General features: G+C 43.1%; 1 protein-coding gene across 2 annotated transcripts in view; it reads right to left on the bottom strand.

Annotated features, from left to right (window-relative positions):
• LOC126249043 (monocarboxylate transporter 3) overlaps nt 1-22,270 on the bottom strand; it is a 425,057-nt gene that overhangs the window by 96,551 nt on the left and 306,236 nt on the right. For both annotated transcript variants that reach the window (XM_049950669.1, XM_049950670.1), the window contains exon 3: nt 21,204-21,347. In XM_049950669.1, coding sequence (XP_049806626.1) covers nt 21,204-21,347 — 144 coding nt within the window. The remainder of the gene's footprint in view (nt 1-21,203; nt 21,348-22,270) is intronic.

Below are 22,270 nucleotides of genomic sequence, written 5' to 3' on the forward strand. Positions count from 1 at the left end.
CCCACATTCAATCTAAATGGGAAATTGTATGAACTAATACTTGTGAAAAATCATATATTAGTTACGAATCATTTCAAACTTAGACATGGAAATATTATTATTCCTTCTTCGTTTTCCAGCAGAACTGCTGAACATGAAATAGACAAAGTGTGCGGCGTCGGTAGGCACTTAAAGAGTACATGATTGGAGACAAATTTTACAGTAAGTTCCAAAATGCAAGGTAAAACAAAAATTTTCAGAATGAGATAGGCTAATAAGTTCTTATTAAAAGCATGAACTGTTTGACGCATCAAACGAAGAAATTTCGTTGTCCTTGTATTTGAACAAACGGCATATTTTATTGAAAAGCCTGTCGTATTGATTCCACATGAGTTAGTGAATGGTACGAGAGAAGTTTCAGCGTTCAGCGTGAGACATATTGAGGCATTATTTCTCGGAACTACGGAATTTCGGTAAGGGGATTTTTTTATTTACTGATGAAACAGCATTTCAGTAAATGCCAATTCGTAATTTAATAGGATGAATGTGGTATATTTATGAGTACGAAACTAGGAATGTTAATGTTTCAGGTCCGCAGATTGAAATATGTAAAGGGCCGTGCGAACAAAGAACAACTGTTCGAAGCGAAAGCTGCAGTCCTTTGTGACAGATAACATGATTGACAAATATTTAAAACGAGTATACGAACCGAAACCACACTTTGGATGCACAGAGACATTTTTACATGCTGAAAGCAGTGAAAGGACTGCATCACGAGGTTTATTTCTGTGCAGAGATTGGAATGAAAAATTACATATCTTACCTGATTTTGTATGTATTACTGTCCTTCCTTTTATTTCCTTCGCTGAGGGATACGTTTTCTCCAAGCGTACAAAATATCTTGAGCGATAACCTTGTCGAATCAATATAAATAAATAATATTTCATGATAATTATCTACATGTGTATCTGCATCAACATTCCGCAAGCCACTTGACGTTGCGTGGTGAGGGATACCCATATGTATATGTGGATTCTCTGCCACAGAAAACTATTACACGTAGCTCTCATCGCATTTCTTGTAGATATTTGCCACCTGTGTATAGTCTCAGTCAAAAATTAGGAAAATAGGGACCAATATTTATGTTGCTTGTAGCCTCTTATCACTTTGAGACAGACAAGGTGTGAAGTAGGAGAGTGAAGACAATGTGTGGGGGAAACTAAAAGTCAATATAGGATTTTATTTGTGGGCCACAGAATTTACAAGAAAATTTTAATGCCCTTAATTTTGCACGATGCAAGCTGGGAGATAGGTGACGTATTTCCACGGGGAACCTCAAGCCTTCACAACACACAGGAGAAAGCAACTTGTCTGACAATATTCTCCAGGCAGGCGTCCAAGAAACTTAAGTGAGGATGGTCGGGGGTCGATTTAAACCGCCGTCGTCCTCAATGTGGGTCCACTGTGGTAAGTACTGCACCATCTCGCTCGGTGAAGGTATGCTGGGAGGTCGCTAAAGACTTTGATGAGGAGTATAACTGATGAACATCAACAGGAGCCGTAATCGCTAACACCGACCCAGCACAGCGGCAAACTCCGAACAAGTGCAGTCAGTGCCTGAATACACCTGCGCACCCATCAACACATCAGTGGGGCACTTCCTGGTAATGAAAAGGATTACAGTACTTCTGTGAAAGACTACCTACCAAAGATCCGTTTGTCACAAAGAAATTAACAATACTTAGAAAAGTGGCCCCGAGATCTTCATTGACGTAACTGGCATGTTAATGTTTTCTATTTAAACTTAGTGTTTGATGGAAAGATGTCAATGGTTTTACGATGTTTTTTTGTGAAAAGTAGCTTTTGTTCAGAATAGGTATTTCTCCGATGGGTCCCGAGCTTTGCTTAGGATATAGCCATCGTCTCTGTTGATCAGCCCACAGTCCATTCCAGTTTCAATAGATTTCTTCAGAACACAGTCTCAAAACGATGAAATCTGCCTTAACATCTCCGTTTTTTCATATTTAATTGAGTCCCCTGTAGTTCTGCAATGTTCTGTAACCCGAAGATTTTGTTGACTGCTTACGTCCAGTGAGTCTTCTGTATTCCTTGCATCTTTCTTCGATTGTTCGAACAGTCTGTTCGATGTATGTCTTCATGCATTTACATGGAATACGACAATGACCCGGTTTACAGCGCCCCAGTAATCTTCCACCGTACCTAGTACAGCTCGCGGCTTTGGAGGCGGGCGGAAAATGCATTTAATGTTACGTTGAGCCAGGAGTTTGCCTATTTTATTCGATTCTTTGCCGACGTACAGGAGATAAGCCGTTGTCTTATCCTCCTCGTCGTGTTCTGTTGGCTGGGCCTGTTCCTTCCGCCTAGCAGCACGTCTGATTTGTCTCCCACCCAGCAAATGGAACACGACGAAGAGGATAAGACAACGGCGCATCTGCTGTACTTCGCCAAAGAATCGAATAAAAGCGGCAAAATCCTGGCTCAACGTAACATTAAATGCATTTTCCGCCCACCACCGAAAACGCGAGCAGTACTAGGTACGGTGGAAGATGACTAAGGGCTATGTAAACCGGGTCTTTGTCGTATTACGTGTAAATGCACGAAGGCATATATCGAGCAGACTGTTCGAACAACCAAAGACGGATGCAAGGAGTACAGAAGACGCACTGAACATAAGCAATCAACAAAATCTTCGGTTGCAGAACATTGCAAAACTACAGGGGACTCGATGAAATATGAAAAAACGAGGGTATTAAGACAGATCTCGTCGTTTTGGGACTGTCTTCTGGAGGAGGTTGATGAACAGAGGCTGTGGCTCTACCCTAAGGAAAGCTTGACCAAGCGCTCGGCCAACTAAAAAATGGTTAAAATGGCTCTGAGCACTATGGGACTCAACTTCTGAGGTCATTAGTCCGCTAGAACTTAGAACTAGTTAAACCTAACCTAAGGACACCACACACATCCATGCCCGAGGCAGGATTCGAACCTGCGACCGTAGCGGTCTCGCGGTTCCAGACTGCAGCGCCTAGAACCGCACGGCCACTTCGGCCGGCTTCGGCCAACTAAAATCACATCCTCAGCCTAGAGCCATTTCCGCATCTGACGGGTGGTACAGAAGCACTGAGGGACCGAGATTCGCGCCCAGCAGTTGGCGATGCTGTGCGCTCACCACTGCACCTGACGTGTCGTGCGAAAGGGTAGTGAGCGGAAGGGATGGGGAGAGACCACAGCATACGATAGGAGGGATGGAGCGAAGACATTCATTCTGCAGGTATCATCTGCATACGACGGCAAGGTACGAGTAGTATAGCTGGTGGAGTGCTACAACACTGACATCGTCCAAGATAGCGGCCGTGACGTCAGCTGATGACGCCATTGACGTCATCCAAGAAGGCGCCCACGAGCCCATGACGTAAGCTGATGACGCGATTGACGTCATTCAAGATGGCAGCCGTGAAATTAGCTGATGACGCGGTGACGTCATTCAATATGGCTGCCGTGACGTCAGCAAATAACGTGAGTTATGTTACCCAAAATGGTGGGAGAGTGAAACGCCCCCCCCCCCCCCCTGGTGGGAAGTTTGAATTTGTTGAAAAGGACTCGGGCTGTGCTGGACATAAGTCTTTATTTACAGTCTTTATTTCAACAATTAGAGGCAGTACCACCACAAGTGTTTTTACAATGGGGTCCTGGTCCGTCATCCTCTTGGAAAATGGGCGTGAATTTCGAATTTTTGAGGGAAATTTGCTCTTTAGGCTTACTCCTGCAGCTGAGCGGAGTTAGTATTGTGTTGCCCCCACTAGATGCAGACCATGATGCCGTTCAGTTTGAATATAATTTGTTTAAATATGTATAAATTTGTTTAAATTTGTACGGATTTGTTTATATTTATTTAAATTTATTATCTACCTACAGCATCAGTGTCATGTTACCGCCAGAAGAGGCTGAGATATCAGTGCTTGCTGACCTGTCGGTGTTCAATTAGCAAAATGTTCGTACCAGACAGGGGGTGTTTTAATAGATGTACTACAAGCACTCATTCAGCCGAGGAGTACATCCAAAGCTCACTGCATGAGGAATCGAAGCGAGCATTAATGCTTAAACACATGAAGAGGAAGAATACGGTCCTACAAATAAATACTTTGGATTAAAGATGCATTACACAACAAATGGAAACATCTGTCTCTGCTGGAACTGTCTGTGATTTCTAAAACCTACATATAATTTCCCACCACACAAGAGACAACTGCCTCTCATCCACCTGACCAAAGAACTGACCACGTTCACCAGTTCACTGCCAGAGGGCGCCACGATAGGTAACGTGATCATGCAGTTCAGTCCATAGGAGCACAACGTCATGATGACATCACATGTTTTTCTCAGCTGCACGTCTGCCCCAGCCCCCTAATCCCCCAGCCAATCTGAAGGGGAAAACTGGTACTAAATGGAATCAGCCTGTTCTGGGCTGCTGGAGAGAGGAATGAGTGTATTTATTTTTGGAACAATTTATTTAGCGACGGTTTTCACCTAATTTATTTATTACACTGATAGAAAACACTCATCCCGCTGGTGGTCTGGAGGGGAAAACTGGTGGGAAATGGAATCAGCCCGTTCTGGGCTGCTGCAGGGAGGAGCGAGTGTACTTTATTTATTTCTTGAACAATTTATTTAGGGGCGGATTTCACCTAATTTATTTATTACGCTGATACAAAACACTCACCCTGACGTGCTTGGGGTCACAATATATAGTTTACAGATCAGGAAACCACTCGAAAATAATGCATTATGCTGAAGTGCAAAGACGCAGACAACTCGTAAATTACCGAAACAATCCAGTACACAGTATACAGACCTGAAAACTTCTCATAGATCACCGAAATAATGCATGCAAACACGCTCACAACGCTTAAACACCCGAAAATAATTTATTGCACTAACACTCAGTGCACGTAAAAAAACGCGACTCATCAGCGACTTGAATCCTGATTCTACTGGATGGAAATCGTAAATGCACCCCTCTAACACAAGGAAATTGCCCAGATGCGGCAGGGGAAGGATAGGTTAGTGTACTTCATTTATTTTTATCGGGAAACTGACGCAAATATCCATCCTAACTACGTAATTAATCACACAGATCGGTCCTAATTTCACAACTATATGCATAGCGCTGCACAAGAACGGCTTAAAATCGCAAAAACTAACTATATCACACAACTGGTCTTACCTTCTGGGAAATAATTTCGCAATACCATTTGAAACGTATGCAAATATCGATCCTAATTATGTAATTAATCACGAAGATCGGTTCTAATTACACAACTACATGCATAGCGTTGCATAAGGATGGCACAAAACCGCAATACACCGCAAAAACTGACTATACCATACAACTGGTGCCATCCTGCAGAGAACATATTTCGCAATTCCACTCGAAACGAGCGAAATAAACACCCAAACTCTACCCTTCACCTACAAGCTAGTAGGGAAAAGGCTGGGGTGTAAGGTGTAATCTTTATTCTTTTTGGTGGGAAATACGTTCAACTGACTAGATACTGATGTTGGACAGAGAGGAGTTTTAAAAAAGTGTATTACCTGCAAGCACATAACATATATCCCTGTTTGACGTCAGAGTTCACTACACACGCCAACTAAAAATCACCCTATAGCCCAGCTAATCGAAGCCAATACCCGCTATCACAGCTGATGGAAAAAAAGCCGGCCGTTGAGGCCGCGCGGTTCTAGGCGCTTCAATCCGGAACCACACTGCTGCTACGGTCGCAGGTTCGAATCCTGCCTCGGGCATGGATATGTGTGATGTCCTTAGGTTAGGTAGGTTTAAGAAGTTCTAAGTCTCGGGGACTGATGACCTCAGATGTTAAGTCCCATAATGCTTGGAGCCATTTGAAGCATTTGATGGAAAAAAAGTGTCACAATTATAATTACACTTCGAAATTGACGCGAAAAAAAGCAGCACTCATATTGAACGGGTCGTAATGCGTCACATGTACTGGGGAAAATCGTCATCCTAAAACAAAGTGGAGAAGGGGTTGTTTTAGCTATGATACTGAAATTGGGAACATGCTCTCGCGTGATTGGTCGGTGTTGAATTTACCGTAAAATTCCTAAAATTGTTCACACTATCAACTGTGTGGGTTACTATTTCAGTACATCGACGGTGTTTTTTCCATCCCATCCGTCCCTTAGCACGTTGTTGGTTACCACATAATGATTGACTGGCAACGCTTGTTTGAGTTGGAGAAAGAGTTTTGTGGAGGGGTAACACCTGGGGGCGGCTAGCACCGAAACAGTGATCGCTTACATGACTGCAATATGTGGAATCAGTCGAAACGCAACGCAGATCATCAGCTATTCCGTCACTGTGACAGATGAGTTTAAATATAGAGCTCGTCAATCAATGTCGGACTGTAGTTTGAAAACTCTCCACAACGCCGCAAAACTCTTCCAGTTTCCTTAAGTTGTAACTGATTTTTATTTAAAATCATCCAGTGTGTGTGTGTGTGTGTGTGTGTGTGTGTGTGTGTGCTGTGTTATGGTAGCAGCAGTAACAACATGATTTTACACCGTGTGACAACTAGTTTTCTGTGAGAGGCCTTGGATCAGAACGTGTTGATGTCAGTTTGGAACCTGGCACAGACCTCGAAGTCGTGGTGCAAAAACAAAATGTATGGCAGTGTACAAAGCGTGTTACGCCAGAAATAAACATTTCAAACAATGAGACAGGCTCACAGGGAGTGACTTACAATATAGTCCACGGATACGATCGTGCTTCTTCAGTACAGGTGATGAAACTTTAAACTGGTCTGTGCAGTTGATCAGTACCTGTATATTTAATACGATCGTCACATGTCCTCGATGCCGGAATGCATGCGGTATTTGTTTTAGATATATGGGAGGAGAGAGATGCTTTAAAAATCTTATCGAGTTCTCTATCGGATGAAATTAGTGGAGCTTTTATAGTTCGTAATTTTTCTCTGTTGGATGGTACAGAATAGCGAAGATAGCATGCTAGGGAGTTAGATGTGAATGGGCGCGGATCTGTAGTACTTGTATGTAGACTGGGGACACACCACAGTGCAGTAGCAAAAATCCCCGTCCTTCTCCCAGTTCCTGTTTCCATCGAATGGTCAAAACACAGTACTGTCGCAGTAACGCAGCCTAGCATGTTTCTACATTGGTTGCAGAAGGTGGTAGATATACAGGGTTATTACAAATGATTGAAGCGATTTCATAAATTCACTGTAGCTCCATTCATTGACATATGGTCACGACACACTACAGATACGTAGAAAAACTCATAAAGTTTTGTTCGGCTGAAGCCGCACTTCAGGTTTCTGCCGCCAGAGCGCTCGAGAGCGCAGTGAGACAAAATGGCGACAGGAGCCGAGAAAGCGAATGTCGTGCTTGAAATGCACTCACATCAGTCAGTCATAACAGTGTAACGACACTTCAGAACGAAGTTCAACAAAGATCCACCAACTGCTAACTCCATTCGCCGATGGTATGCGCAGTTTAAAGCTTCTGGATGCCTCTCTAAGGGGAAATCAACGGGTCGGCCTGCAGTGAGCGAAGAAACGGTTGAACGCGTGCGGGCAAGTTTCACGCATAGTGATGTGAAAGATTCAGTGTTTAAACCTCCTCTACCAAGAAACATGCCAGAACTGCGAGCTCGCATCAACAATGCTTTCGAACTCATTGATGGGGACATGCTGCGCCGAGTGTGGAGGAACTTGATTATTGGCTTTATGTCTGCCGAATCACTAAAGGGGCACATATCGAACATTTGTGAATGCCTAAAAGAACTTTTTGAGTTTTTGTATGTGTGTGCAAAGCATTGTGAAAATATCTCAAATAATAAAGTTATTGTAGAGCTGTGAAATCGCTTCAATCATTTGTAATAACCCTGTAGTTTTCTCCGACTCCTACTCAGTTCCGACTTAAATTGGGACTATCACATTCGTAAAGCTGCATAAATGGCAGCAGTTGCTAGATGCGTAGGGACTACCTAAAACGAGGCTGGAATTTTACTGTAGTAGATAGTTCGAGAAAGTTGACTCGTTTTGCGATATGAGAGTGCCAGAAATATGATTCATTGGTGACTGTCATCATTAAAGGACTTCTCCATAGGATCCAACACAGGTATGTGCTTGAATGGAAAGACTTGATTCCAAATCCCAGACAGAATTTCCACCGAAAGAATAGCATTAGAGATCTGAAACGCTAGAGTACATTTCTTACGACCTCAATCAGCACATCATCTACTACTGTTTGTGAACCTTCTCAAACTACCATCGCCTTTAACCCAGTCTATATATCACCGAACTTCTGATATGGCATCGAGGCAGAATGCGTTACAAATACTGCAGAAATATCTAGCGGCAGTGGCGTGAGTAATTTGCAAATACCGGTTTCATATAACGCTCATTAGCCGAATCACTTTCAAAATTCGGTAATTTTATTACGAGGTTGTACCGATGGCGACGTGTAACCGCATTATTGGCCTGATACTACACACTCCGGCAATCAACGTCTATATTCACTCTCACGGTATTTGTCTGAAAAAAAAAAAAAACCACTGCATTCAGAGGTAATGCCACACCTCGATTTATAAAGCGGGTATAGATTTTAACATGAATACTTGTATGCTCCTGTAGAACCAAGACCGCTTGTGATGGTATTATGGTTGCGTTTTTTAACATCTCGCTGTTTGTAAGACGATTACGCCTCTCTTTCTAGGATACAGTGGTATCAGTCGCTAGAAAAGTTATGAGACATGTCCACGCAGCGTTGATTTTCGGTCAGTATAATTTCATATCACTGGCAATCAGCTATTGACGAAGTATTATACTTAGTAGTAGGGGATGTGATAGGTTCGCCTGGAGCATCTGGCTTATAAAGAATGTGTTTGTGTTCCGACATGTGCAAAAGGAAATGACTATGTCCAGTTGTAAGGAAGGTATGGATTTGAGGTGGAAAACTGCGATAGCAAATGGATGAGTATGTAAAGTCATAAGAATGGTACAGAAATTCCTATTTCCAGATCCACATCCGTCAACAGGGTGTATTTCTGACACTACTTCACTGATTACCAAATGTCGTTCAAATGAAACCGCAATCCTAACATTTAATCGTAAGTATAGCGGTCATATACACTCCTGGAAATTGAAATAAGAACACCGTGAATTCATTGTCCCAGGAAGGGGAAACTTTATTGACACATTCCTGGGTTCAGATACATCACATGATCACACTGACAGAACCACAGGCACATAGACACAGGCAACAGAGCATGCACAATGTCGGCACTAGTATAGTGTATATCCACCTTTCGCAGCAATGCAGGCTGCTATTCTCCCATGGAGACGATCGTAGAGATGCTGGATGTAGTCCTGTGGAACGGCTTGCCATGCCATTTCCACCTGGCGCCTCAGTTGGACCAGCGTTCGTGCTGGACGTGCAGACCGCGTGAGACGACGCTTCATCCAGTCCCAAACATGCTCAATGGGGGACAGATCCGGAGATCTTGCTGGCCAGGGTAGTTGACTTACACCTTCTAGAGCACGTTGGGTGGCACGGGATACATGCGGACGTGCATTGTCCTGTTGGAACAGCAAGTTCCCTTGCCGGTCTAGGAATGGTAGAACGATGGGTTCGATGACGGTTTGGATGTACCGTGCACTATTCAGTGTCCCCTCGACGATCACCAGTGGTGTACGGCCAGTGTAGGAGATCGCTCCCCACACCATGATGCCGGGTGTTGGCCCTGTGTGCCTCGGTCGTATGCAGTCCTGATTGTGGCGCTCACCTGCACGGCGCCAAACACGCATACGACCATCATTGGCACCAAGGCAGAAGCGACTCTCATCGCTGAAGGCGACACGTCTCCATTCGTCCCTCCATTCACGCCTGTCGCGACACCACTGGAGGCGGGCTGCACGATGTTGGGGCGTGAGCGGAAGACGGCCTAACGGTGTGCGGGACCGTAGCCCAGCTTCATGGGGACGGTTGCGAATGGTCCTCGCCGATACCCCAGGAGCAACAGTGTCCCTAATTTGCTGGGAAGTGGCGGTGCGGTCCCCTACGGCACTGCGTAGGATCCTACGGTCTTGGCGTGCATCCGTGCGTCGCTGCGGTCCGGTCCCAGGTCGACGGGCACGTGCACCTTCCGCCGACCACTGGCGACAACATCGATGTACTGTGGAGACCTCACGCCCCACGTGTTGAGCAATTCGGCGGTACGTCCACCCGGCCTCCCGCATGCCCACTATACGCCCTCGCTCAAAGTCCGTCAACTGCACATACGGTTCACGTCCACGCTGTCGCGGCATGCTACCAGTGTTAAAGACTGCGATGGAGCTCCGTATGCCACGGCAAACTGGCTGACACTGACGGCGGCGGTGCACAAATGCTGCGCAGCTAGCGCCATTCGACGGCCAACACCGCGGTTCCTGGTGTGTCCGCTGTGCCGTGCGTGTGATCATTGCTTGTACAGCCCTCTCGCAGTGTCCGGAGCAAGTATGGTGGGTCTGACACACCGGTGTCAATGTGTTCTTTTTTCCATTTCCAGGAGTATATATGGAAATATAAATTTCTGTACCATTCTTATGACTTCACATACTCATCCATTAGCTATCGCAGTTTTCCACCTCAAATCCATACCTTCCTTACAACTGGACATAGTCATTTCCTTTTGCACATGTCGGAACACAAATACATTCTTTATAAGCCAGATGCTCCAGGCGAACCTATCACATCCCCTACTACTAAGTATAATACTTCGTCAATAGCTGACTGCCGGTATATATATATATATATATATATATATATATATATATATATATATATACCGGCAGTCAGCTATTGACGAAGTATTATATATATATATATATATATATATATATATATATATATATATATATATATATGAACGATTTAGTAGGATGATTCTGTCTATGAGTGCTTGGCACGTCGGGAGCCTGTGACCGACTAGCAAACTAATACTTTGTATGTGTTGGACAGCGGACAGCTTTTGTGATCAAGTGGAAATTTGAGAAGATTCAATATGGGCGTGTGTTTGGACTGGGCCATTATTCCCTCCCATGTAAATAGTTTATTGTGCTTCTTCACATTTCGCGTCTTTATTTAGTTGAGAGAACATCGATTGTAGTGTGTGCATCTTGCAGGCGGAAGACACTTTGCTGGTTCTCTAGACATGAGAAACACCTTATTTGACTTTGTAAATTATAGGGGTGATTTTCAATCTGTTACATCACCGACATCGGTATTCACGAGTGGAAATATCAGTTTCCTCTATTTTTTTTTTCGAGTTTCCATCTAAAAGTCTTTGCAGATGGGATAAGTTTCTCTCTGCTGATCATTTGTGATTGATAGAGGTACACTTCGCTGGACGTCAGAAAATAATGAGATGCGAGTGCAGTCGAACGTGAAGAACTATATCCATTTTGCTCATAAAACTAAATGAAAACTTTTGTGGAAACAGGAGATTTATTATCGTCGCAAATGTTTTATCAATACTTACTTTGTTATAGGAGTCTAGTAGATGTTAAATAATTGAGCGCAGAACGGCTGGTGAGTCCCCTACGAGAGCGCAGCCCCTGCTGAAGCGCGCTACGTGACGTTAAACAGAAGTGTTTTCCACCCCAGAACGAGAGGAGTTGGGGACCTGTCTAGTCTCTGACAGTGGCGCCTCCTAGACATTAGGGGAGGTGCGCCACTGTACATTAGACGACCAAGATGCATTTGGGAAAGTCGGCCTTTTGCTCCTAGTTAACTATACCTGCTTTTGTGTTGGCAGAGGGCATTCGTATCAATGCGGACAGCTGCCAGCACGAGGCTGCCGGCGGAGTAGCTCAATCTCGTACTTTGTGATTATACATGGAGGAGAAGGCACATTCAATTGCAGTCTTTTAGGACAAAGATTTTCCCCAGTACATGTGATGTATTGTGGCCCATACAATACGAGAGCTGTTTTTTTCGCGACAATTACGAAGTGTAATTATAACTGTGACGCATTTTTTTCCATCAGCTGTGATGGCGTGTATCGGCTTTGGTTAACTGAGCTGTAGGGGGATTTTTACTAGGCGTGTGTAGTGAACTCTGATGTCAAACAGGGACAGATGTTATATTATGCTTGCAGGTAACTCATCTCTGTTCAACACCAGCATCTAGTCAGTTGAACGTATTTCCCACCGAAAAGAATAGAGATTGCACCTTACACCCCAGCCTTTCCCCCCTCCAAGCTTGTAGGTGTAGCGTAGAGTTCGGGTGTTTCTTTCGCTGTTTCGAGTGGTATTGAGAAATATTCTTCTAGCAGGATAACACCAGTTCCATGGTATAGTCAGTTTTGTGGTGTGTTGCGCTTTTATGCCGTCCTTGAGCAATCGCTATGCACATAGTTGTGTAATTAGAACCGATCCTCGTGATAAATTACGTAAGTAAGATCGAGATTTGCATACGTTTCAAATGGTACTGCGAAATTATTTCCCAGCAGGATAAAACCAGTCGTATGATATTGTCAGTTTTTGCGATTTTAAGCCGTTCTTGTGCAGCACTATGCATGTAGTTGTGAAATTAGGACCGATCTATGTGATTAATTAAGTAATTAGGATGGATATTGCATCAGTTTCCCAAGTAAAATAAATAAAGTACACTAACCTAACTTTCCTCACCCGCATCTGGACAGTTTCCTTGTGTTAGGGGGGTGTACTTACGCTTTCCATCCAGTAGAATCAGGGTTTGAGTCGCTGATGAGTCGCATTTTTTATGTGCACTGAGTGTTTGTACACATAATTATTCTCGGGTATTTAAGTGTTGTGAGCATGTTTGTATGCATCATCTCGGTGATCTATGAGTAGTTTGCAGGTCTGTATACTGTGTGCTGGATTATTTCGGTAATTTATGAGTTATTTGCGTCTCTGCACATCAGTGTAATGCATTATTTTCGAGTGGTTTCCAGATCTGTAAACTGTATATTGTGACCCCTAGCACACCAGGGTGAGTGTTTTGTATCAGCGTAATAAATAAACTAGGTGAAATCCGCCCCTAAATAAATTGTTCAAGAAATGAAGTACATTCATTCCTCTCTCCAGCAGCCCAGAACAGGCTGATTCCATTTCCCCCCAGTTTTCCCCTCCAGACCACTGGCAGGGTGAGTGTTTTGTATCAGTGTAATAAATGAAATAGGTGAAATCCGTCGCTAAATAAATTGTTCCAAAAATAAATAAAGTATACTCATTCCTCTCTCCAGCAGCCCAGAACAGGCTGATTCCATTTCCCACTAGTTTCCCCCCTCAGATTGCCGGGGGGATGAGGAGGCTGGGGCAGACGTGTGCTTCTATGGACTGAACTGCATGATCACGTGACCTATCTTGGCGCCCTCTAGCAGTGAACTGTTGAAAATGGTCAATTCTTTGGTCTGGTGGATGAGAGGCAGGTGTCTCTTGTGTGGTTGGAGATTATGTGTTGGTTTTAGAAATCACAGACAGTTCCAGCAGAGACAGATGTTTCCATTTGTTGTGTAATGCATCTTTAATGCAAAGCATTTATTTGCAGGACCGTATTCTTCCTCTTCATGTGTTTAATTATTAATGCTCGCTTCGATTCTTCATGCAGTGACCTGTGGATGCACTCCTCGGCTGAATGAGTGCTTGTAATACATCTATTAAAATACCCCGTGTCTGGCACGAACATTTCGCTAATTGAACACCGACAGCTCAACAAGCACTGATATCTCAGCCTCTTCTGGTGGTAACACGACACTAATGCTGTAGGTAGATAATAAATTTAAACAAATGTAAGCAAGTTTATACGAATTTAAACACATTTATACAAATTTAAACAAATTACATTCGAACTGAATGGCATCATGAGCAGCATCTAGTGGGGGCAACACGATACTAACTCCTTCCAGCTGCAGGAGTAAGCTCTTAGAGCAAATTTCCCTTCAAAATTCAAAATTCGAAATTCGTCCCCCCCCCCCCTATTTTCCAAGAGGATGATGTGCGAGGACCCCATGGTGAACACACTTTATGGTGGTACTGCCTCTAATTGTTTAAGTAAAGACTGAAATTAAAGACTTATGTCCAGCACAGGCCGAGTGCTTCCCCCTCCCCCCCCCCCCCGTTCCTAGGAGGAGGTGGCGGTCAGGTGACTTAAGTTAGTGGAGGTAGCCCAAGTGCCCTTTTCTTCCGCCATTTTCTTAGGGTAGTAGAGGTATCTTGCCTCCAAAATTCAATTTCCCTCCAAAATTCGAACTTCCCATCAAGGGGGTCGTGGCACTTTCGCATTATCTTGGGTGATGGTACTCGCGTCATCAGCTGGCGTCACGGCAGCCATCTTGAATGACGTTATCGCATCATCAGCTGACGTCTCGGCCGCCATCTTGGATGATGTCAGTGGGGTAGTATCCCCCCCCCCCGGCTATACTACTGGTACGCTGTCCAAATATCGTGTTTCAAAGGCGACTGAACCTGTCTGGACGCTTGAGTATAGTACAAACAGTCGATTCGCTGGGAAAGCTTAAGATGACACATAATACACCTAAATTACATTCCAGTGGTTGACCCATCTAATGTTTTGATACGTACTGAAAATGATTTGTACGAATGTAGTTTTATGTTTAATAAATGTAGTTAGTGTAAATTAGACTCTCAAGCTCACTGTATAATAGATTCATCATTCCTACTAAAGAAAGATAACAGATGTACCACGCCAAACAAGGAATACCACCCAGCAGGCGGCTAACTAACTGAAAGAACCACGGTATAAAACGGTGCTCCCATTGTGGGGCTAAGAATGAAAGCATCACTACAAGTACAACAGGAATGCCGTCCTCCACGTTCCACGTTGTGCTGCAGGTGTGTCTACAGCCATAGTGGACATTCTATAGGACAGGCATAACGTGCTGCTGCTAGAATGGAAATCCAAATCACCCCATGGCTTGATCAAGCTGTCTCTCATTTCTCCAAATTACTGTCGCCTGCTTATATCTTCCTTGTTGTTTTACTATTGTTCCTGTTTCACTATTATTTGTTTGGTAGATGTTCTTGTAGACGGTTTTAAGGCCTGAAGTGTCGATACCATGTAGTTCACTGTCTTAGATTTTGACTGCAGTGTTGAGAGAGATTGTACAATCATTATTCTGTGTCGAACACAGGTTTGTGTACACCAGAGTAGAATTTTGTGCCTTGGGGGCTTCAAAATAATGCTGTATGTAAGTGCCCTAAGCTTTAGGAGCTCAGTTCGTCGTCAAATTGGAGGTGAAACATCTATACATCTTACATCACCGCGTTTTTCTGTCTGTATGTGAAGGCTAATCTCAGGAACTACTGAATGGATTTTGATACGATTGTCACTAACAGATAGACACTAGACAAGTAGTTCGCTCGTACGTACTTAGTGCCACACGTGCGAAACCGGGGTTGGTCCCTAGTATCTTGTATGTGCGTGTAGGCGAGACTAGAGTGTTTGCCCGTTTAAGAGGAGAACAATCTTCTGATTTCGATACTATTACTCACAGACAACTGTCTACAGTCTCATCGCAAAATGTGAACTGTTTTCAATAAATGTTGTCCCGTAATTCTGTCCGTTCATAGCTGAAGAGCCACTTCACAGATGCGACTTGTAAGACGTCTGCAGGAAACAGCGCCACGGCTGAGGCGCATGGGCGAGTAACTGATGGACTGTCCATCATCCCTGGCTGTAAGAGTCAAGGATTTCAGCACTGACACGGAAAAAGACTCTGACGTAAATTTTCTGATATACCTGAACATTTGACAGCAAAAAAATAAAAAAACGTATTTTGTTCCTTCCCATTCAAAGTTCTCATTTCCTAAAATTTGAGGCTATTCATTACGTACGATAGGAAGAAGGGTTCCTGGCTTAAAGGAGCCTATGTCATCTGAGTTACGGAACAGAATACAAGGAAAACTGGAGGTCTACCGAAGGAAATTTTTGGAATGCCTATAAAGAAACGTGAAAAGGAAGCCCCGTCTGAGGAGTTATCTTGACAGTGCTGTGTCAGAAAAGAGTTTTTACGTCCAGAGGAGAAATAATTTTGACATTAATCATCATTACAGTGTGAGTGCAAAGAGCATTTTTTAAGCTACAAAGCGCTTTCATGAAAGCTGAATGAAGTAATTTGTGAAGTTCACGGCTTGTAGTCTGACTGACCAACTTCAGTTGGAACAACTGTATCTATTATAAGTAAATTAGGGAGAAATGAAACTAGTTTTAAAAATGGTAAAATGAATTAGAAATTATAGTTATTTTTCCGTGAGTATTACGAATCACGGTAAATAATCTTACAAATCCTACTAAAGTGGAAGTTTTATACATCTGAATGACATTATTTGACAGTAAGTTTACTGGTCACGATACTGAGATATTTGTAGAGATAAATAAGTAAAAGAGTTTCCAGTGTTTCACGACCTTCTGATGACAACGAAAAGTAGAACATTAAGGTTATGCCGTAATGATAATTCCACGACAGAAAAATTCGATTTCGCTCAGACTTTCCCGAGATGCGACTCACTGATATACCTTACTTATTAATTATGTCAGTATTTGTGAGAGTTGAGGATATGCCAAGAACGAAATATACATCCTCACTCTTCGAGTGAATAGGAATAGGTCCAAAACAGAATATCCAAACTCCCACTCATTTTCATATGCTATTATTTCCATTTCTTAAGACTTCAAGGCTCACAAATTCTCAAGTAAAGTTCCTTCCATTTATGGCCACGTCTAGTTTCTGAAACTATTAGCTTAACTACGCGATCGTACAGATTGGTCTTCTAAATACCTTATTTCTGCTTGGTAATTGAGGTGAACTGTTTTTGAGGGTAGAAACTGAATTACATAGCTGCTAGGCATCTAAATTTTCCTTTCTCAACTTATTGAACAAATGTACGAAAACAAAAAAATAATACCTCTTTAGGAGTTATCCGTTGTTTAAATATTTCTCATTAGTAGTTTACGCTCACAGTGAGTCTTCATAACCAGAATAAAGATGCCAATCCATTTTTTAAATTCAGTCTTTAAAATCAGTCATTCAAAGAGATTTAACTTGAGTCTTATCTCAACAACTGGTTAAAGGTTTTGAGAAAATGAAGTGAGCTGATATTTAATTTTTTTTCTATATTGTGTTTGTATATTCATAATATTTATTTTCTGAATGTTATTATTTACGTTGTTTTCATTGCCTTTAAATAGCTTTTACATTAGATGCAGGAAACCAATGAGAGAAATATTTCGTTTTAGACTCATAAGTTGTATGCTACTGATGCCGTAAGTAAAATTGTTTTATATTTGTGCGGTCCAGTTAAAGGGAAGTTCCTTTAATCGCTCTGTCTACAGAAGTTCCTCCACCATTTAAAAGGAAATTAATTCAACATATTTGTTGTGATATGTGGTAAATGAGGGTCTGATCTTTTGGTAGAGACAAAACAGCAAATAAGGAAACTTGCTGATGGCCTCACACTCTCGAAGTTGCTCTCCAACAGCATGATGACTTACAAATGAAAAAGGCCTACATTCAGAATGCCAGAGGGTTTACTACAGAGTTCCATCCTTGTTTAGCCGCCCTTATCCTCACTCCATGTCTCCTAAAGTATGAGAGGTCTGAAAGAAGAGAGAGGTACGGTCAAAGACTGTTCGCCATACTAAGGCACTATTTATCAGATGAAGATTAGTGGTAAACGGCCGGGAAATAAATTAACGTTGAAAACATCCACAGTGCGTGTCATTTACTGATAACTTATGCTCCTCAGGACAATGCCAAGCTGCAAATCTTTGTGCGTGCCAAATAAGCCCAATTTATGATGGTTGTCTTCACAGCAGGAGCCATTTGAGTCCACACTCACATCTACATCCGTACCTTCAATTGCTGAAAATGTATCAGCAAGAGTTACGTCGTTTCTGCTAAGTGATAAGCCATGTCTGTAGTAAACTGCTCGTCTACCGCCACCGACCTGATCGATCTTTTATATTTCTTTACAAAGCAGTTAAATATGATATTACAGTTTGTAATTTGGCACTGTTAGCTAGACGAATAAGCAAAGATAAATACGACACTCCACTGTGATTAGCCGATACTGTTGAAGAGCCTCTAAACATGTAAAGTTAGTTAGTTAGTTAGTTAGGCGTGTGCCATTGTTTCTTTAATAGACCCAAAGGGGCAAACAGTGTCACTTGCTAATTATATACTTTGCACGTAATAGACAGCCTAATGTGAGGTATTGTATCAAGTGAGAAATGACAAGCTACTGTGACCTAGCACCGGGGAATGTACTGCCGAGTCAAATTTCCACTTTACACACTTCGCCCGGTCTAACTGATCATTTGGGTCAGAGTACTTAAACAGATCGCGAATGAGCCAAAACGTCAACTGCTAGAGCAGGACATTTGTCCGATAACGTAGGGAGACGGGCGCTAACAGAGAAATGACCAAAATGGTTCAAATGACTCTGAGCACTATGAGACTTAACTTCTGAGGTCATCAGTCCCCTAGAACTTAGAACTACCTAAACCTAACTAACCTAAGGACATCACACACATCCATGCCCGAGGTAGGATTCGAACTTGCGACCGTAGCGGTCGCGCGGCTCCAGACTGTAGCGCCTAGAACCGCTCGACCACCCCGGCCGGCAATGACAAAACAAACGCAGCCTTCACCTGCCGGGCACACAGCGACCGTTGTAATTAATATTCAGTTAAAATGACCACAAATCGCGCACAGTTCGATTCATTGTTACCGGTTTCGTTCGAGCATCATCAGATAACGACTGCTATGGTGGCAACACGTTAGGGGCTTACAAGCGCTGCTCAGGACCGGGCGGTGCTTTGAACACTTAACTCCCGAATGCGTTGCCACCAGGACAACGATTATCTGATGATGCTTTCGTTTGACGAATAAAGCCGGTAATAACGAATCAAACTGTGCGATCTTTGGCCCTTTTATCTGCATATTAGAGAAAAGACGGAACAGCGTCCGTAATCCAGGCGTCATTGGGCTCTGGAAGAAGTCCCTCTAAACGTAAATACTTCGGTTAACTGCTATGGAAGCTCACCGAAAGTCTAAATGAAGTTGGACAATGTGATGTCACTGATGTGTGTGCTACTTCTTACTTTACCATCGACAGCCAATTCAAGAAGTAGCCTACTTGTACGTAAATTGTACCCCTGAGCTACTCTGGACAGTTGAACCATGTTTATTCTAGACAGTGAGACTTCGGAATACGCTCTCATTCATCCAGCAACCCTGCAAACATACATACTGTACAGCAGTTGTGGCACTCTTGCCCACCCCTGTACCACCACGACTGCCGAGAGAGTTTGGCGCATTGCTATGTTGGTCGATTCAAGCAAGAGAAATCATGCTTCAAGACGGCAATGACCGTCTACAAACAAGAAGTGTATTCACCACGTATATGAGGAGTGGGTTCACCAGCCATGTCACCAAACTTTTTCTTATGGAGCACTTGTGGAACGATCTTGTTGGATCGTAAGAATTTTGAAATATCATTCTGAAGATGATAGTCCTGGGTACTATGTGTGTATGTGTGTGTGTGTGTGTGTGTTTGTGTGTACACGTCGGGGGCGATGTGGGAGTTACATTATAGTTTGTTGAGTACACTATTTTCTTATCACTTATTAGGCAGTTCTTGGTCGCAAACTCAACGCAACGCGTCCCTGTTCGCATTATAGACACAACTTTGGTAGACAGAGTACTACTGCACGACTTAGAACAAATGATTTATAAACTTCATCAACTTCCCTTCCACGGAGAAGAAGGATTATAAACTTGACTAATACACTGTCCCTTACGTTTTCAATATCGAAGGCACAATATATCCTGACCTTAACTTCAGTCTAAAACTATACACCTATGCTACACTTATGAAACGTGTAGACAATAAAGGCGTGAAACTGAAAACTGAAAAGATGTACGGCAGTGATGAACAGTTTGTGGGTTCGCCTAGTTACAAATGAGATGTCATGTTTGGGAAGCGTGTTATTCATCTAAAAAGAAACTGATAACCAGGATGAATGGATTCTGATTTACGTTCAGTCACTTAGATCTGGGGTGATCACGAGTTCACTAAATACAACAGAGTTCGGGTTGTTGTCCTCAACAAGACCGCACGACATCCGTTGCAGACTCATGTACCAGTAAACAAGTTCTCTGTTTCCCTGACCTGGTTGTAGACGGAGCGACAAACTATAACCAAGACACATACCAGGTGTCTCTCCCAAAGGTCGTCAGACGCATTTTCTCTGGTTTTTCTTCAGATAATTGCTGTTTCGCTTTTCCAAGCGTTGACGAAGTCGGAAAAAATAAATACTGGTCACCCCGTGTTTCATACGGCACCCACTGTGAACGGAACACTACGATTTGTTTCCGTTACAAAGAAAATGTTCTATATTTAATGGCGTTTTATACGCTCATTCGATAAATCGGTCTAAATTAGTCTATTGCGATATTCACGTTAACGATGTGAATGAACGATGGTGCGAACTTGGAGGCTGCAGACAGACAGCGCGGCGCGAGCTGGCATACCAGGAGGGTCACGTTAGGCAAGAAAGGCGTTGTGAACAGCTGGTTACTGATATGATAAGTGCTAGAGGTCATATTATTGAAACATATATCGCAGCAGACTGATTTGGGATCTCTTTATCGAATGGGCACATAAAATTCACTGGGCGTCACACGAAACAAGTGATGATTAGTATTTATTTGGAATGACTCCATCTACACAACACAAAAGCGAAATTGCTAGTATCTATCGAAACAGCAGACAAAGTAGGCCTGCCACCTCTTAGAAGAGCTACGCAGTATATGGTATTTCTCCTCCACTTGTAAATAATGTTCATTACTATGCAGTTCTCCCATCTTTTTACTACAGAGTCGTCGAATGGCGGTGGAGTATTGTGAATGACCTACGATATGGAAGACTGTATTAATTTATTATGGCCTTATATAAACGGTGAATATCAAACATTGCAATACGTTCAGTAAAATGAAGCCCACGTTTGTGATGTACAGTACTTTCATTTTTCATGATGGCGGAATATGTTAGTATCTTTTTTTGTGTAATGCCACGTGAGTAAGAAATGGAAGGAAATGCGGGGAACGCTGGAGCTATGCGTCGGGTTAAAGATGTACTTACCACCCATGACTCCGTACGTGAGCATGAGGACGTTGACGTTGGGCGAGAAGATGCTGAGCACGAAGGCGGCGCAGCCGATGATGCTGCCCGCGATGCAGACGGCGCGACACCCGTACTTGTTGGTGAGCGCGCTCACCACCGGCCCTGCGCAACACAAAGCGGCCACATTCACCACACGAACAGCTCAACCATGCATGCGGCAGCGTGATTCGAGTACAGGTCCCTCGAATTTTGCAGACAACGGATATGTACATACATATGAACTCGTATACTTGCCACATGAGCGTTGCGTAAATCTCAATTTTTCGATTAACTGCTTTTTCTTTTACACATTTTGTCAACTAGAATATATTCGTCGTTTCGGCCCCCATCCAGGCTTAACCTCTACCCAGCCCCGGGAGCTATAATTCGCACAAAATGATAATTTTTCCGTGTTCACTGTAATCCTTCTTACCATTTATGACAGGCCCGGCCTGTCAATAGGCTTTCCTCGTTACTTCTCGGAAGTACCCGAACAGCGCGACATTTCATTTAGCAATGCGGTGCGGCATTGTTCGGTCTGCAAAATTTTCGCCGAATCGCGGTGTCAGCGCTGTTTACATTTCGATATTTTTTCGTGGTATGAAGAACGTTCACAGGCCCAGTGGTTGTTTGCACAGAGGAGGCAGTCTAGCAATCTACAGTCACAATTCTTTAAAATGATTGGGAATGACAGAAGAGAGGGATGAGAATTCTCAGTTCGCATAAGCGACGAGTACCGCATATTTGACATGAAACGACATTACAGTACCACGCGGAAACAATTTAAAGATCTAGTTGATGATCAAAGTGTAAAAAATTACAAAATTTCTGATGTCGCACACATTATTCCATTGTCACTTGCAACAGTTTTCAATGGAACTGAACGAAGAGTATGGAGACTTCGTATATTACCGAAAAGTACGTTGGTTAAATTACAGGAGTCGCCTGAAATGATTTTTCGATTTAAAACTCGCTATTGTTGAACTTATGAAGGAAAAAGAGATGCAAGAACGAAAATTGGAACACCCGGAACGGATTATTGACCT

The sequence above is a fragment of the Schistocerca nitens genome, chromosome 3, assembly GCF_023898315.1.
Source record: "Schistocerca nitens isolate TAMUIC-IGC-003100 chromosome 3, iqSchNite1.1, whole genome shotgun sequence".
Taxonomy (NCBI): domain Eukaryota; kingdom Metazoa; phylum Arthropoda; class Insecta; order Orthoptera; family Acrididae; genus Schistocerca; species Schistocerca nitens.